The sequence below is a fragment of the Typopeltis vanoorti genome, chromosome 23, assembly GCF_054136105.1.
Source record: "Typopeltis vanoorti isolate ZY-2024b chromosome 23, IOZ_Tvanoo_1.0, whole genome shotgun sequence".
In the NCBI taxonomy this organism is placed as follows: domain Eukaryota; kingdom Metazoa; phylum Arthropoda; class Arachnida; order Uropygi; family Thelyphonidae; genus Typopeltis; species Typopeltis vanoorti.
This window is the reverse complement of record NC_143571.1, coordinates 47,337,501-47,356,776: the sequence shown is the minus strand read 5'-3', so window position 1 is coordinate 47,356,776 and position 19,276 is coordinate 47,337,501. Positions and strand designations below refer to the sequence as shown.

The 19,276-nt window shown below is 37.1% G+C and overlaps 1 protein-coding gene across 1 annotated transcript in view; it reads right to left on the bottom strand.

Moving 5' to 3' along the window:
• The window catches only part of LOC150093820 (Na(+)/citrate cotransporter-like), a 221,918-nt gene that overhangs the window by 201,187 nt on the left and 1,455 nt on the right, over positions 1–19,276 (bottom strand). The window contains exon 2 of the mRNA XM_090412651.1: positions 10,963–11,112. Within this exon, the coding sequence (XP_090268777.1) occupies positions 10,963–11,082 (120 nt within the window). The 5' untranslated portion in view covers positions 11,083–11,112. The remainder of the gene's footprint in view (positions 1–10,962; positions 11,113–19,276) is intronic.

Genomic DNA, 19,276 nt, shown 5'->3' with positions numbered 1-19,276 from the left:
TGTATTCCAAGGGTGAGAAAGTTAAATAAGGTAGGTGTGAAATGGATGAATAAAAAGATTAAGCATGTGATACAGAGAAAAATGGCATTATAGAGGCAGCATAAGAGAAGTGGAAATAACAAATTCCATGAGGATTACAAAGACCAGGCAAGGAGGATGACTTGGTTGGTAAGGGTAGTTAAAGTGAGGTATGAACAGCAGTTAGCTAATGAAGCCAAAAAGAATCCTAAGTAGTTCTTTCGATATGTAGCCTGAAAAAGAAAGAATGATTATGGAAGGATGACATTGATTGGAGAAAATGGTATAAAGACAGCTGTTGCGGAAGGTGTGGTGGAGATACTTAATGAGCAGTTCATAAAGTTCTTTCAATCGTGTGAGACTTTATGGAGAGATTGAGAGCAGTTGATGATGGGGAGGAGAGACTGACTGTAAGTGAGCAAGAGGTGTATGGAGAGTTGAGCAAACCAGATGTTAATAAGGCTGTGGGAACTTGATAATATATCACCACGTATTCTGAAGAAATGTGCCAGGGAATTGATGCTGGCCTTGACATATTTTTTTAATATGAGTCTCGCACTGTGTCAAGTTCTAAAGAGTGGAAGAAGGGCAAGATTGTGCCACTTCATAAAGGAGGTGACAGAACTCAAGCATCAAACTATAGGCCTATCTGTGTGTTAGGTGTTGTGGTTAAGTTAGAGAAGCTTGTAAGAACTAGGATTCAGAATTGGGTTGAAAACAATGGTATTATCTTTGATGGACAGCTTGGATTTGCTAAAGGGAGGTCATGTTTTAGTATCTACTTACTTATTACAATAAGGTGACTGCTTCCTTGGACACAGTAATATACTTAGATTTCACAAAGACTTTTGATACATTACTGCATGATAAGTTGATAGTCAAACTAGAGCAGATGGAGTTGGATATTAGATTAGTGCATTGGATTGGAGACTGGCTATCTGATAGGTATCACCAAGTTGTGTATGGGGGAGCGTAGTGATATCCAGAAAAAGGAAAGTTCCTCAGGGGTCTGTTTTAGGGCCATTACTGTTTAACTTATATATTAATGATATTGGTGAAGATTTGGATGGAGATATTCTGTTGTTTGCAGATGATGCAATGTTGGGACGAACCATGAAAAGTAGAGAAGATGTTGTGACCTTACAAGTAGACTTGAATAAATTGAGTGATTGGGCACGGAAATGGAGATATGAGTTCAACGTTGCAAAATGTAAGGTTTTAAAATTTGAGAAACAAAGATGGGATGCAAAATTTATGTTTGTTGAGGATATATTGTTGGAGGTGGAGGAAATAAGAGATCTGTAGGTGATAGTTGATGATCTAAAATTTAGGGGACACATAGTCCAAATTGTGAAGACAACACAAAGACTTCTGGGAATGATGTGGAGGACACTGACTTGTAAAATGGGAAATTCTTGTTTCTTGAAGTAGAGAGATTCTTGTTCCATTATATAAGGCTTGGATTAGGCCACACATGGACTACTGTGCCCAGATTTGGTTACCTGGTTTTCAGAAGGATGAATATATGTTGGAAAGGGTCTAGAGGTGACTGACTATGGCAGTTTCTAACCTCTGGAATGTCGAGTATGAGGAAAGATTGAGAAGATGCAATTTGCAAAGTCTGGTGGACAGGAGGAAGAGGGGAGTTATAATAGATTGTAATTGTTATAAGATCAATACTGGAGAGGTTCTACAGAAAATAGGTGGGAGATCACGGGAGAACCAGAGGTCATCCCTGGAAACTGTATCAAGAGGGTGTGAGTAGGGGAATGAGAAGCAGGTTTTTTTCGTGTAGAGTTATGAATGATTGGAATGCCTTGCCTGAGAATGTGGTGACTGCAGAGAATTTGAGTATGTTTAAAGCATGGTATGATGAGCTGTGTGTATGATAAAAGGACCTTCCAGATGAGGCTTTGACTCCATGGGATCTTGGTTAATAATAATAATAATAATAATAATAATAATAATTATTATTATTATTATTGGTATCTTCATGGAGTCAGTAGTAGACTTATCGTGGGAGACCTAAACTATTAAAACAATATCTATCATATCTGTTCTTGAATTCATTTACAGATGAAGAACTCACAATTGAGTCAGGCAATGCATTCCACTCATTCACCACCCTCCAGGTTTTTCACCTCTTTTTCACACCCTTGTTAACCACACTTTTCCTTAATTTTCAGGGATGACTTCTTGTTCTTCCATCACTATCACGCAGCTGAAACATTTCCCCTGCATCAATCTTATAAAACATTTCAGTAATTGAAACGTTTCTATCATATCCCCTCTTCTCCGCCTATCAACCAACCTCTGCAATCCACAAGCTCTCAATCTATTAATGTAGGGAGCATTTTTTACATTACTCACCAACTTATTCACTCTCTTCTGAACCCTCTCCACAACCTCCTCATCTCCAAGGAATCTAGGTGACCAGACCTGAGCACAGTAATCCAAATGTGGAAGTATCAACGTTTTATAAGGGGGAATAATAACCTCTTTATCTCTAGATGTTAGTGTGTTCCTCAATAACCAAGTAATCCTACGTGCAATCTTGGACACCTCAGCAATGTGTCCCCTGAACTTCATCTCCCTATCCACCAACATCCCTAAGTCCTTAGCCTTATCAATCTCTTGGAATACTGTTCCATCAATGTAGTACACAGCTGATAATCTTTTAAGTCCAAAATGCATACCTTGACACTTTTCTACATTGAACTGACATCCATTACCTTTTGCCCATTTTGCCAGCTTATTTAAATCATCCTGCAAACTCTCAACATCAGCTTGATTTTTTATTGCACTACCCAATTTTGCATCATCAGCAAACAACGATCTCCTTTTAAGCCATTTCCTATATCGTTATATAAATTTAAACAACAATGGCCCAAGCACAGAGTCCTGAGGCACACCACTGGTCACCTGCCTCATCCTGGACTCTGCTCCTCCATATACCATCTTCTGGTATCTCTCCCTGAGCTATTCTCCTATCCATATCACCAGTTTAGTATCCATCCCCATCTGCTCCAATTTGCGTAACAGTATTCCATGGAGTATCTAGTCAAAAGCCTTAGCAAAATCCAGAATATCACTGTTTAGCCATTTCCTTTGTCCAACTCAGATGTCATTCTATTATAAAAAGTTAATAAATTGCTATGGCAGGATTGATCTTTAACAAAACCATCTTGGCTCCTATAAAGTATAATATCCTGATCCACCCATTCTTGAATTTTGTCTTTAACCAACTTTTCCAATACTTTATTCTCCCGAGATGGTGATTGGTCTGTAATTTACAACCACAATTTTAGAGCCACCTTTATGCAAAGGAAATACTTTGCCTCCTTCCACTCCCTAGGGACCATACCAGAGTTCAAACTTAAGTTAAATAACCAAGTAAAAGGCGTTGACAATTCCTTTGCACATTCACGCAACACCCGAGCTGATATTCCATCTAAACCTAGAGAGGCATTTGCATTTAAATTTTGCAATATGCTAAGTACATCTGATTTCTTAACTTCAATTCTCACATAAGTTATTGCTACAGGTAGAGAGATATCCTCACTTGGGTGTTAGACTTTTGAAAAGTGATCACTCAGTAACTCTACTATTAATAATAATAATAACTCTACTACTACTAATAATAAGAAGAAAGTTTCATTGACTATGTTATTGTTGAAAGTGATGTTTTCTCCTTGGTGCAAGACACTAGAGTGTACAGAGGATTTGAAATTGGAAGCAATTACCATTCAGTCTTGAGCAGGACAAAATTGAATTTCATATTGAAAAGAAGAATATGTAAGAAAGTTTTAAAGCGATAAAAGTTGAACAGCTCTCAGATGTGAGCTGTAGACTAAAATACACAAGCATTATTGAAGAAAAAATGAAACAGTTTGAGAACAGGAACGAAAACTTGGAGATTCAGTGGCAAGCCCAAGAAGAAAGCATTGATTGATTCAGCCAGAGAAGCATGTAGTGAGGTTGTCTGCAAGGATAGAAAAATCAGAACTCATTGGTGGACACAGAAAGTTAAAGAGGCAGTGAAAGAAAAGAAGAAAGCATATCTAAAGTTCTTGGCAAATAAGTCAGCCTGTGCTCTTAGAGAATATAGAGACAAATGCAAGAAAGCTAAACACTGTGTAAAACTAGCTAACAAAAATCTGTTTAATGGATTTACAACATCCAGAAATCCACTGTTCAATTATATTGATAAATAAATTTGGAATATATTATGATGATACGTTAGCAGGTGTGTGTGTGTGTGTGTGTGTGTGTGTGTGTGTGTGTGTGTGTGTGTGTGTGTGTGTGTGTGTGTGTGTGTGTGTGTGTGTGTGTGCGCGCATGCTCTAAAAATCTTTTTTTTTTTTTTTTTGGTTTCACACATAAAAGATTCCACCTATGACAAGACTATGCTGTGTGAGGCAAGTGGTTAGAAAAAATAAATAATATAGTAACACGTAAAAACCACAGTGATATCTTTAATTAGTAAAAGGACAGATATTTCGTACTAAAATTAATAGTACATCTTCAGTGTCTGTAACAGTAATAGGAATGGAATACAAGCAAAATGTTCGGCAGATCACCTATTAAAATACAATTGTTATCATGTGCTAAGAAATAATAGAAATAACACATTTAATCTATTAAGATAAATGGTTTTTTACATAAGATAAAAGTCTCCCAGATCTTTGAGAGAGACATACAGTCATTTCTATTTAAATTCGTCGGTGTAAGATAGTTTCACAACTTTCTTTAAATAAGCGTTCATATTTGAATCTGCATCTATGGAGGTAAACTGCTTTATCCCATTGGACACTATGAGTAGAGTCAATACTGTGCTGTGCCAGACCAGACTTCAGAAGTTTGTTATAATCAATATAATATTGATTTCTTTTATTGTTTTTTTTCCAAAGAACGGCCAGTTTGTTCAAAATAAGAGACATCGCATTCACAAGGTATTTGGTAAACACCAGCCAAAGATAGAGAAGACAATTTATCCTTTGTAGAAGGTAATAAAGAAGAAATTTTGGTGATAGGAATATATGTTGGAATCAATTAATACTTTTTCAGAATTCTACCTATAGGTTCTGAGATTCCAGGAATGTACAGAATAGGAACTCTGCAGACTGATGAAGAAACTGTAGGTGTTGGAACATAAGAGTTAAATATCTTTTGGATTTGATTGGTGTTGTAATCATTTGATTCCTTCATTGTAGAAAAGTTGAAAGTTCATATTCAGTGTGTGGCCAAACAGAAAAAACATCATCGACATAACGGTACCAAAGAGATGGTTGATTTATCAAATGCTGAAATTAAAGGTCTAATTTCTTTAAGAAAAGATAATACAATTTCCATTTCTAAGGCCGATAAAGGAAAAGCTATTGTAATTATGAATAAAACTGATTATGAGACAAAAGTATCCAGCGTATTAGAAGACACAACGACCTACCAAGAGAGATCACACGTAATCCTACTAATTCACAAATTAAACAACTAAATAAATTACTCGATGAGGTTATAAGTTGGGATCCTAACTACGTGGATAAAATACGCACCTATTTCGGAAGAACTCCTCATCTTTATGGACTCCCAAAAATCCATAAAGAAGGCTGTCCTGTACGACCTATTGTAAATTGCATTGACTCTCCAACTTATTGGATTGCAAAAGTATTATCACGTTCCTTAAGTGCTCTCACTAGTCATTCCAGATCCTACATAAAAAACTCAACAGATTTTCTTGAAAAAAATGAAGGATATAAAAATTACAGATTCTGAAATATTAGTCAGTTTTGACATCATTTCTCTGTTCACCAATATCCCATTAACTGACACAGTCAATTCTTTATATGAAGATTACCCTCCAGATATCGCGAGGATATTCGAATATGTCATCCACTCAGGTTATTTCAGTAGGAAAAACAAAATCTACAAACAAATTGAAGGTACTGCCATGGGTAGCCCTCTGTCTCTACCTTTGGCAAACTACTATTTGCCAAAGGTGGAGACAGAGGGCTACACAATTTGAAGATACTATGTTCTCATCCATTCATCCTCAACCATCTCTTTGGTACCATTATGTCGATGATGTTTTTGCTGTTTGGCCACACACTGAAGATGAACTTTCAACTTTTCTACAATGGATAAATAACCTTCACCCATGCATCCTGTTCACTATGGAAAAAGAAAACTCTGGTACTTTACCATTTTGAACATCCTCCTTACTATGTTGTTTATTATTTTAACGGTATAATAGAACACAGAAACTAAGTAAATAAATAATTTATTAACTTGATGCTGATATTTTGCTGGTATTATAACCAGCATCTTCAGAGCACAAAAACACTGTTTGTTACAATACGCGAGACTAAAACAACATGGTGTACTTAAACAAAATTGTAGCAGCAACACAAAGACTAGAGTCCTGATTTTGGCACCCTCCAATTTTGGCGTCCACCAATTGTGGACAGTATAAATAGTCCCACATACAAACTGGCTAGACATTTAGCAAAGCTACTAGCCACTCTCACTAACAATTCTCCCTCCTTTGTCAAAAATTCAGCACACCTAAAAAGCATCTTACAACACCTCACCCTAAAACGCTCAGACTTAATAGTAAGCTTTGACATCACTTCACTATTCACAAATGTACCACTAACAGAAACCCTCAATCTACCGAAATCACACTTCCCCCCTGATATATTTGAACTATTCAAATTCACAATACATGCGGGATATTTCACATGGAAAGGGAAAATATACAAACAAATTGATGGGACAGCCATGGGCTCCCCCCTTCCCCCCCCCAGCCAACTTTTACATAGAACACCTGGAAAAACAAGCAATCAATACAGCCACTCTCAAACCAACACTTTGGCTACGCTATGTTGATGATGTGCTTGCTATTTGGCCACATGGCCCTGAGACATTGAAAACATTCTTAGCACATTTAAATAGCCAACATCCAAAAATCCACTTTACTATGGAACTGGAAGCCAACAACTGTATGCCCTTCCTGGATACACTCATCACACGTCTCCCAGATGGTTCCTTATCATTTTCAGTTTTCAGAAAACCCCACACATACAGGCAGATACTTACACAAACAATCACACCATCATCCTTCTCAACAATATGGCATATTAAAAACGCTAACCCATGGAGTGAGAGCAATCTGTTCAAATGACAAGGCTCTTACTGCTGAACTGACTCACTTACGCCACACCTTCTTGGCCAACGCTACAATCCACAAAAAATAAACAAAATACTAAACACTCCTAAGAAACCCCTCCCACCATCCACCACAGAGAACTACAACAAAACAGTCACCATCCCTTACATTAAAGGCACATCCGAAAAGATCTCAAGAATTCTCAATAAACATAAACTACGCACTACATTCAGACCATGTAGCAAATTAGTCACCCTCATCCGCTCACCCAAGGACAGCATTCCTCCTTTATCACATCCAGGAGTCTACCAAGTACCCTGCTTGTGCAATCAAGCCTACTACGGTCAAACAGGAAGAACTGTGAATATCCGCATCAGCGAACATAAACGATACGTCTGGAATTATCATTATGGGAAGTCGGGCCTAGCAGACCATGCTCTGGATACCCCTGCACACAGGATCAACTGGAAAAACACAAAAGTACTACCAGAAACCCATATAAATCAGAGAGATTGTTCTTAGAGGCGACAGAAGCCCTAAAACACACTCCAAATCTCAACAAATATGGCTGTATTAACTTGCCGAAGATCTGGGAGACAGTCATATTAAGAAAAAACTAGCACTTTTCTAGGACTCTAGTAATATATGATAGAGTTTTTTTTTTTTCAGATAGAGGGCGCCAAAATCAGGACTCTATGTGTTGCTGCTACAATTTTGTTTAAGTACACCATGTTGTTTTAGTCTCACATTGTAACAAACAGTGTTTTTGTGCTCTGAAGATGCTGGTTATAATACCAGCGAAATATCAGCATCAAGTTAATAAATTAATTATTTACTTAGTTTCTGTGTTTTATTATACCGTTAAAATAATAAACAACATCCTCCTTACTAGAACGTCTTCTGGTACCTTATCTACAAGCATCTTTCGAAAACCTACATTTCGCAAGTACATTCACAAAAAGTCTGCGTACCACATCTCTCAAAAATTTGGCATTCTTAAATCTGTAATTTATAGAGCACATAAAGTTTGCTCTTCCTCAATAATCTTACAACAAGAACTCTCTATCATTAAAAAGGTAATGGAATCAAATGATTACAACTCCAATCAAATCCAAAAGATATTTAACTCTTATGTTCCAACACCTACAGTTTCTTCATCAGTCTGCAGAGTTCCTATTCCATACATTCCTGGAATCTCAGAACCTATAGGTAGAATTCTGAAAAAGTATTAATTGATTCCAACATATATTCCTATCACCAACATTTCTTCTTTATTACCTTCTACAAAGGATAAACTGTCTTCTCTATCTTTGGCTGGTGTTTAGCAAATACCTTGTGAATGTGATGTCTCTTATTTTGGACAAACTGCCGTTCTTTGGAAAAAAAGAATAAAAGAAATCAATATTATATTGATTATAACAAACTTCTGAAGTCTGGTCTGGAGCAGCACAGTATTGACTCTACTCATAGTGTCCAATGGGATAAAGCAGTTCACCTCCATAGATGCAGATTCAAATATGAACGCTTATTCAAAGAAAGTTGTGAAACTATCTTACCTCGACCGAATTTAAATAGAAATTACTGTATGTCTCTCTCAAAGATCTGGGAGACTTTTATCTTATGTAAAAAACCATTTATCTTAATAGATTAAATGTGTTATTTCTATTATTTCTTAGCACGTGGTAACAATTGTATTTTAATAGGTGATCCACCGAATGTTTTGCTTGGATTCCATTCCTATTACTGTTACAGACATTGAAGATATACTATTAATTTTAGTACGAAATATCTGTCCTTTTACTAATTAAAGATATCACTGTGGTTTTTACATGTTACTTTATCATTTAATTACTATGCCATAGGTGTTCCACTAAAAACTAGAAAGAATAAAGGAATTTTTGTTAATGTGTTTTTTTTTGCAGTCATTGGGGTAAATAACATTGGGAAAACTGCTCCAAAGAGCAAAGATGCAGGAAATGAAAGTGGAGGATGAGAAGTTTGTTTGATGAGTTTGAAATTGAAGTATATGGGCAATGACTATCAGCTGTTCATGTTCAAATATGTTTAGTGGAAGCGAAAGCGCTTCCATAGCTCAGTCGGTATAGATGAAGTCCTTTGGTCGGGAAGACCTGGATTCTTGAGGAACAAACTATCTGGTCTCTTTGAACTAAAATGAGTTAAAAGAGACCAGATAGTTTGTTCCTCAAGAACACGGGTCTTGAGGAACAAACTATGATGGTAGAGGGTGTAAAAAAAAACCTTGAGTTTCTGGGTGAAAAAACCCAGAGACGAAAACTCAAGGTTTTCGTCTCTCAGAACAAGCAAACCTGCCCATGAACACACACACAGATCTACAGTCATAAAAAGACATAGTTAATCTCTCACTAGGAGGGTTCAACCAGTCCTAAGGGAGGTGGAGGAATGAGGAACCCCATATGAATAAATAAATGGAAGTGAAGGAATGGTAACAGTCAGTTCAGTGAAGCAATGCCCATGGAAATACCTAGAAGAGACATAATACAGAACAGAGTATCTATGAGAAAGCAGCTGTAGGGAGTCACTAAGGGAAGATCATCAATTAGGCAAATTGTTTGCTTCTGAATAATACAATCAGGCATTCTGGAGAGGGCTTAGGTGCACCACCCAAAATTAGTTGGTTAAATTTGAGCTTTATCAAGTATCAAGAGCTGAAATGAAAAGAAATACTGTTTGGTTCAAAAGGGAAAATGCTTCCTTAACTAATGTTAAGACATTAGTTAAGAAGATCTTAAAGCATGAACTACCTGAGCACTACGAGGTTTTGAAAATGAAAGAGAAGCAAAGAGCACTGTCATCAACTGAGCTATAGGTAGGATTCAATGTCAAAGAGAGAGAGAGAGAGAGAGAAGATCATTGATGTATAAAGGGAGAGTGTAGGTGACAGCATTGAGCACTGAGGTATATCACCATTAATCAAAAAATCTGATGAAAGGAAATCATCCACTATGATCCACAATGAACTATCAGAAAGGAAGCTGGCAGTCCATTCACATAGGAAAGGAGGAATACCATAAGATGGTAGCTTGGTAAGAAAGCCATGATGCTGGACTCAATCAAATGCATTGTGAATATAAAGAGCAACAACTTGAGTTTCTCCAAACTTTTCTGCGGTATGCATCTACAGGTAGGTGAAGTTGACTAGGAGATCTGCTGTGGAATGAGAATGGTGGAATCTATATTGGTGATCACTAAGTTAATGGTGAATCTCCACATAGTGAAGCAGTTGGCTGTTGATTACCTTTTTCATTATTTTTGAGAGTACTGAGGTCAGAGCAATTATGGCAACAGGCTAAATAAAAACTTGCTCCTAAGCAGTTGGACAGATGTCCAATGAATATGGCAGCTTGAAGAGGAGATACAAGATGGGTGTGAGAAATCTGTATTTATATTGCTACTAACTTGCATAAAAACCAAATTTAGCAATAGTCACAAGTTGATTTGATTATCCGTAAAAATAGTATTATTAGGCAGTTGCTTTTATCAGAGTATGATTTGAAAAATTTATACATAAACAGGAATATCATACATGGAAAGATGAAAATTATTTTATATCATTAAGATTTCAACATATTCTCTTTCAGCATACAGAAATTCTCTTGCCCAATTTGAAAACATTTGAATACCATTAAATCAGGAAAGCAATAACATAGACTATCATCATGCAATGTTTGAGAAATTTTATAGTACCAGAACATAGTACCTTTAATCATACCTAAAGGGAGAACACATACATCACTTACTTTCATGTATTGATTGCAAGTTTGGTCTGTATTCATAATTCCTAATAAAGGAAACAAAACAATAGGTAACAGCCCAGTTACTGGCAATGGTATTGCTCCAGTCATCCAGTATACAGACATCAGAAGGACAACAAAACAGCAGTTGGCAGCCTAAATTAAAATCATCAAAATGCATATTGCATATATAAGAACAGTTTCTAAAAGTTATACATATATATATATATATAACTTTGAGAAATCAATAACAAAATTATATATATATATATATATATATATATATATATATAGTTTTTGATTTAAAAATAACAGATCAAGCATATTTCATTAAATTTACAGTTCTCCTTCCTGGCTCATGGTGCACATGCTTGTACTGTGTTTTATTTTATTTAACTTTATTTTGCTAAAGCATTGACAGTTACCAAACATCTTGCAATTTAAATTAAGTGAAATAAAAATGGACACAGGTAGTGATTTTGGATAAATGGTATATAGTTAAATGGATGAGAGAATGATTCTTGGAATAAATGATGTTAAGTGGAGTGATCAAAACATTCTCTCCTTGGCCAAGGACTGGTATTTCTTGTGATTGGGCAGGTTAGAAATACCAATGGAAATGATATTTAGTGTATGTTATTTATCATCATAACAAACATCATTCAGCCAACAACATAGCATATCTATCCTACTGAACCTTTAAAACTCATTCACATTCCTAGCATTCACAGCAATGGCTTTTCATTCTCATTCTATATATAATACCTTAAATTATACTCGCCAAAAAATTACATTTTTGTTTAATCCTTTATCCATGTGCAAGCAAATAAAGCTTGCACATGAGGTATCTTCAAGACTAGGTTACTTTTATATAGGGGCTGATGATTTCACATTAATTGCTTTAGTATCCCATAATGCAACGCATACATCTGTTCAGATGTGCCCAATCTGATGGATTGTGGAAGGGCCACTACCAGACTGGTTTTGACCTTTAGTGAGGTATCATCAGGGCAGAAGGTATAATACCTTCTGCATTAATCTTGTAAAGTCCCTTCACCACTTTTAAACATCTGTTACTATTAAACTGTGCAATTCACATTTCTTCAATCTATTCCCATAATCATCATTCCAAAGTTCCTATAGTACCTTAATCATTCATCTCTGGATTCTTTCCAGAGTTTCATTATCACAATGGAAACTTTGTGACCTGGAGATATCTAGACTCTGGAATGTTGGTCATGAGAAGTTGTAATTTGCACAATTAGTGAATAGACACAAAAGGGATGATAGGGCAGAGACATTTAAGTTCATGAGGCGATTTCACAGAATTAATTATTATTATTATTATGTGACACTTCCAGGGAGTCCAAAGACTCGTCGAGGGAGAGTGTGCCAACAGCATCAAATGATTGATTCCCTTCCAACTATTAACCGCGCTGAAACTTACTTAACTTTTTGAGTGAGCCATTAGCAGCAGAGGCTCTACCAATCGACCAACCTTTGCTACCACGATCATGACTGTGACAGGAACACAGCACTAAACTAAGTAATTATAGAAACAAATTGTAACTGACACCTAATGTCCTTACATGACACCTTCTGTGGGTCTGATAACTACAACATTAATTTAAATAGGGTCAGCTATTAGGTCTTAAAATGATAGTCTTCCAGTTATTTATATAGACAGGTGAGAGAAGGAAGTCATCACTGGATGTTGTGTCAAGGTGTGAAGAGAGAAGTGAAGAGTAGATTTTTGGCATGGAGAGTGGTGGGTGGGTTGAATGTGTGATGAACGCTAGCAGTGTGAACATCATCATAATCATCAGTGCCAATGGGACCAATGCAATTTCACCATACTTTTCCATTTTCTCTGTCCATCTCTAGGTGAATAAAATCCTGCAAACTCTTTCTGAGCCATCCTTCACATCATCTATCTACCCACTCTAATCTTGGCTGTCCTCTTCTGTTTATTATTATTATTCCATGGAGTCAAAAGACTCATCGTGGGAGGTCCTTCCTAAGAAACACAAAGTCTATAAAGACTCATCGAGGGGAGGTCCCCCCCCCCCCCCGAGAAACACAAAGTCTATCATACCACTCCTTAAACTCACTTACCTTTCTCATTCTCACCACTCCATCAGGCAATGCATTCCTTGGTTCAACCACCATCTATGCCAAAAAACCACTTCTCACCCTCTTGCAAACAGTTTCCTTTCGTAACTTCCAGGGATGGTCTCTTGTCATCACTCCTTCCCGCTGTTCAACCAAGCAAAAGAACACACCAGGGTCAACCCTGTAACCACCTCTCAACAGTTTAAAAGTCTCAATCATATCATCTCTCCTTCTTCTATCCACCAAACTCTATTATTACGGGTATCTCCATGGAGTCAGTAGACTCATCGTGGGAGACCCAAACTATCAAAACAATATCTATCATATCTGTTATTGAATTCATTTACAGACAAAGAACTCACAACTGAGTCAGGCAATGCATTCCACTCATTCACCACCCTCCAGGTGAAAAACTTCGTTCTCACACCCTTGTTAACCACACTTTTCCTTAATTTCCAGGGATGACCTCTTGTTCTTTCATCACTATCACACAGCTGAAACATTTCCCCTGCATCAATCTTATAAAAATCTTTTAGTTTTTATAAGATTGATCGAAAGAGACGCCCGCCACGGGCGCAACTAGTTTGGGGTGCAAAACGTAAAAAATAAAAATAAATAAAGAGATATAAAAGTCCGCTATTTTATGTTATATTTTTAAATTTCGGCAATACGCCGCTTTAGACACACAAATTCTGCAACACACTGCAACTCGTTTTGATGTGGTTAATAGTAAGTATTTAACATATTGCATTTAGTAAAATTTAACTTGTTACATTTAAAATTTTCAAAATTTTTGTCATTTTTGGGTTGCGGGGCGCAAGTTAGACACTTGCCACAGGCGCTTCGTACCCTCGTTACTGTACGGAGTTTAAATGATGCGCAACGTTGCTCTCTAGGTGTGCCAGATTCTCCTAACCTCTTTCAGTTCGTGTCTGTTGATATTTGATTTTTTTTTTCATGCTCTTCTTTCTGAATATCATTGTTTTAGGGTTTTTTTTTTTTTTTTTTTTGTTATTAACCCTTCTTTCAACTCTTTCCTTCTTCACTTAACTTCAGCACTGTTCTTTCTACTTCTTCAATAATAACTATGTTATTGCAAATTGTTGATTTCTTTTCTTTGAACTGCAATTCCTCTTATATTCTCCTTTGTAACATCCATTGTCCTTTCTAAAAGCATGATAAAGATGTTCAGATATACTGAGTCACCTTGTCTCACACTTCTTGTTGTCTGGAACCAGGGGAAGCTCACATAAGCACTGCGGAACTGTAGTACCCCAAATTTTTCTCGATATATAAATATATTTATTAATTTATTTACATTTGCTTCTAATATTTAATTTTATCATCAACAATCCTATACAATTCTCTTATTTTGTATAAAAATAATAAAAATCCATCTTGTAGTACTTAGGAGAGCGAAGGACGCTAGCAGCACTATGTTTACCACAGTGTCATATTGCTAAGCGCGCAAGCATATGCACGTCATAGTGCGATGCGAGCTATTAGCGTAATGTAGCACTGTCCGTCGCTGTTGACTTTTATGGCTGGATGGATATCAATCCCTTGGATTATAATCCCTTCATCTCTAAGAAGTTTAGGTTAATTTAGTGATAGATTATCGAGCACTTGGCTCGCCCAAATTAGGGCGGTGTGAGTGCGCTTGTACAGATGAGCAAGGCTGCTTTCGGGCGCTTATGTGTCCACCTTCGTTTTCATCGTAGTTGGACGATTCTTGAATGAGTTGATTGGGGTGAATAGCTGCTTTTGTGAAATATGTAGAGGCAGTTTCATGGAGAAACGTGGAAATATTTGATGTGCTAGCATCTCGGTGGAGGAGAGCATTTCTGACAAACCACGGAGCGTCGAAAATCATGAGAAGACATTTGTTCTGAATAACTTGCAGTTTTCTGATGTTGCTGTGGGAAGTATGACCCCAAGCCGGTGATCCATACGTTAATGTATGTCTAATAATTGTTTTATAGATCAGTAATTTGTTTTCAGTGTTGACTTGAATTCTTCGGTTGAAAAGAAGGTAGAGTTGTACAATTGAGGAATTTGATTTGTTGCAAGCATAGTCGATGTGAGGGCTCAAATTGAGGTGATTATCCAGTTGTATACCTAGATATTTGTTTTTCGATTTCCGTGGAATGGTTGTGTTGAAAAGTTTGACCTCTCCATAGTGGGATGCTCTCCGTCTGGTAAAGAAAATGGCAGTGCTTTTGTCAGTATTTACAGCTACCCTCCACTTTCTAAACCATTTTTCTAGATTTGATGCTGCGACTTGTAGGCGCTGCATAGCTAGATGCAGTCTGAGAGATCTGCTTAAAATTGCTATATCGTCCGCATAGCAAGCTATGGTGGTTGATGTCGTGCTAGGGATGTCTGCAACGAGATGTTAAAAAGCAGCGGCGAAAGTAGCGAGCCCTGAGGAACACCCGCAGTCAGTGGCGTAGCTAAGAGGGGGCGGTCCGTCCCGGGCGGCACTTTTTTCGTGAGACACAATTTTATTTTTCAACGATTCTTCTATTTATGTTAACTTAGTAATTTTATTACTTAATTAATAATTAGTTTTCAACAACTATACTTACAACTAAAATAAACATAAATACATTGTTTTCATTTCTTTCCCTACGTCGTTTTGACTTTTTATAATATTTTTGGTGTGTATTGAGAGGAATGGCAGACTCAGGGACCGCCCAGGGCAGCAAAACCTCTAGCTACGCCACTGCCCACAGTGATTCTTTTCAAAGAGGATCTAAGTCCGTGCAGCTTAACCTGAAATGTACGGTCTTTTAGAAAAGAGTCGACGAACTTAGTAAGGTAAAGTGGAATGTTGGCGGTAATCATTTTATAGATAAGGCCTTTATGCTGAACCTTATCGAACGCCTTTGCCACATCCAGAAAGATAGCGCCTGTGTGTGTTGTCTCCAGTTGACTCCGATTGTAATATATTCTATTAATCCATGAACTTGTTGAGTTGTACTGTGCCCAGTACGGAACCCAAATTGCTCTTTTGGAATAATGTTGATTTTGTTTGCCTCATCTTGTAGACGATTGAGAATGACTTTTTCAACAATTTTCCCTAAGCATGACAAGAGAGTGGTGATTTTCCTGCTGTATGAAAGAGAATTATATATTTGATTTTTTCCATAGAGTGGGTGCATTTATGATGGCTACCAGGTGCATAACTGCTTTATGAGGAAGCGCTTTAATAGTTTTGTTGGTAATCTCATCGGGTCCTAGAGCCTTTTTGTTGTTGAGCTTCTTTATGATGGAATAAATTTTCTTAGGTGAAGTGAAATTAATATTTTTATGGCTACAGGGATGACATAAAGCGCAGCGAACATGTCGATGGATTTTCTCAATGAATCTAAATTCAAGTGCGTGTAGTTAGGCGTACATTGGAGTTCCAGGGCATCTGCAAAAGCTTCAGCCTTCTCATTATCTCTGTACACTATGCCTCTTTCGCCATGGATGGGCTGTGTGTTGGATCGATCCGTGCGGAGAGATTTAGCCAATTTCCATAGTGAGTTATCCTCAGCTTTTAAGGAATTCAGTTTTTTTTCCATTGTTGATTCCTGAAGTCTTTGAGAGCATATCAGATTTGATTGGTTGCCCTATTTAGTTCTTGGGGAGATAGCGTTTTGTGGTAGCGGCGTCTAATTCTACTTTTGTTTCTGATTAGAACAAGGATTTCTTCTGGGAGTAGATTTACTTGAGCTGGGGTGAAAGTGGAAGAGGCTGCAGATAAGCCAGATTAAATTTTATTTTCTAGATTGTTGACCGCCGCGTCCAGTGCTTCACGGGAGGAGAGATTAGGTACTGAGGCTATAATAGTGTTGATTGCAGCTTTGAATTTTGCAAAGTTAGTATGTGATTGGCTGGGAATGAGTTCATGACACCCCCCTTGGCTTGAGAGTACTAAATTGTGATCAGAGCTAAGCTCATTAACCACTTGAAGTTGGAACTGATGAGAACTGTTTTTTTGAAAAGAGCAATATCCAGAACATCAGGTCTGCCAAACGGTCCGCAGTGTGTTGGTTCAATAGGGCCTGCAATGACAATGTTTCTTGACAAAGCAAAATTGTAGAGAATCATTCCGTTGTAATTGGAGTTCTTGCTATTCCATAGAGGATGCTTTGAATTGAGATCTCCTGCCACACTGTTGCTTCATTTGTATCGAGTAGCTGGGAGAAGTCAGAGGATAAGAGTTTTGCCTAGAGGGTTGTAAACTGAATATATTTTTAATTTGCCTGCATTATTGGTATGAAATTCTATGCTAGTTTCTTCAAGATTAGTTGTAGTGGCCTTTTTAATTTCATTGTAACGTATATATATATATATTTTTTTTTTTTTTGAAAAAAATATAGATTTAATGACTACAAGACTGAGATAACATATAAAGATTTTAATGATAAATACTACTAGTTTCGGCATATAGCAGCCTTCTTCGGGTATTTATAAAGGAAAAGAATACTAATAAACATTGAATTATTTAAACAAACTGGAAATTACAGGTACAAATTGCCTGTGTAGCTCAGTGGATGTGGCGTTTGCAACCACGGCGCTTGACCGCACGAAGGAAGACTTGGTTTCGAGTCTAGTCGGCGACTAGAGGAAATTTTTCTAAGCCTTTTTTCGACCGGTTCCCGAGTTAGACGATCTCTGGCACGGGCAAGCAGGTTTTTCCTCCCGGAAACTCGGGTTTTTCGTCCTGTAAACCCAAGAAAATCGACCACAGAACCCACATTATTTCAGACATTAAATATATTGTGTTAGGGTTAAGGACCACGAGATGGCGGCACATTTGAGCCGTCTCTCTTCACTGAGTACCGCTTAATTAGTGATAGCCTTGGGCCATCTATCTCTGATTGGTACCAGTGGAGATTGAACTGCCCACTCAGTCTCCAAAAGTTAGATAGGGTTAAATGGCCTCGCCTACTTCCCGTATACGGGAATAAAAAGGCGTTAGCTGATTTGATGAAAAACGTTGTATTTTTTCAAGTTGTTCCAACTGGCATGCCATTGCTTGTTGCAATTGTGCGTGCAGGTTCACGTGAACGCCAATATTGAATATTGAATAACTGCAGCATGGCTATCTGGGATGTTATAACTTAAATTGTTGTTTAAGTGGACCGGGTTCAGTAGGATTTCCCTTGATTCTACGATTTTCCTTTCAAACTCATCATCACAGAGAAAGATATTTTCTGATCTATTCCAGCAGACAGAGTGGCTTTGTTGGTCATCATTAGGATTATTTGAAAAGAGAACATGACTGGATAACGCAGTTGCATGAGATCTTTTGTAAGAGATGTCTCTCTTATGCTCTTCTATTCGTTGTTCAATAGATTTGTTAGTTTGACCAAAGTATGGGATATTGCAATCGCACCACAATTTATATACTCCAGGGTACTTAAGGTTGTGATGAGTAGGTTTTGGATGGCTGATTAGAGAACGGATTTTTGGAAGTGTGGTGAAGAAGGTCCTGATATTATATTTTTTAAGGATTTTAGCTATTTTCTTAGAGACTGTGCTAATGTATGGAATGGAGATGCTACCTTTAAATTTAATAGTCTCTGTTGTGCACTCATATGTTAACGGATGCAGAAACGGATATTCTTAGCAAAGGTCTCAATTTTATTCCCTCACCAAAATTTATCCCTAAAGAACCTCTTCTTACAAAAATAGAAAAAGCAAGTTCACTCATTTCTAATCATTTGGCGAAACTTCTTCGTATTGAATCGATTTTCATTATAAATAATGCCAAACCTCCAACAGATAATATTTCAGTGGCTGAAAGAAAAGCCCTAAAAAATCTAAAACAGAACAGTAACATTATTATTTTACCTGCAGATAAAGGCAACTCTACGGTCATCCTCAACTCTGAAGATTACCACAACAAAATGCTTCAATTACTTGAAGATAGTTCAATATATTCAATTCTTCAGGAAGATCCTACAAGAGAATTACAAAACCGTACAAACAACTTGTTAAAGACTGCGAGTGAACTTCCTCATAATATTCGCCTCTCATTGCGCTCTCTACATCCTCTTATCCCACGCATCTATGGAGTTCCAAAAATTCATAAAGAAAACATCCCTCTTCGCCCAATTGTGGAAGGAATTGATTCACCTACATATAAACTTTCAAAATATTTAGCAAAGTACCTCAAGTGTTTCTCCAATAAATCTTCATCTTTCATCAAAAA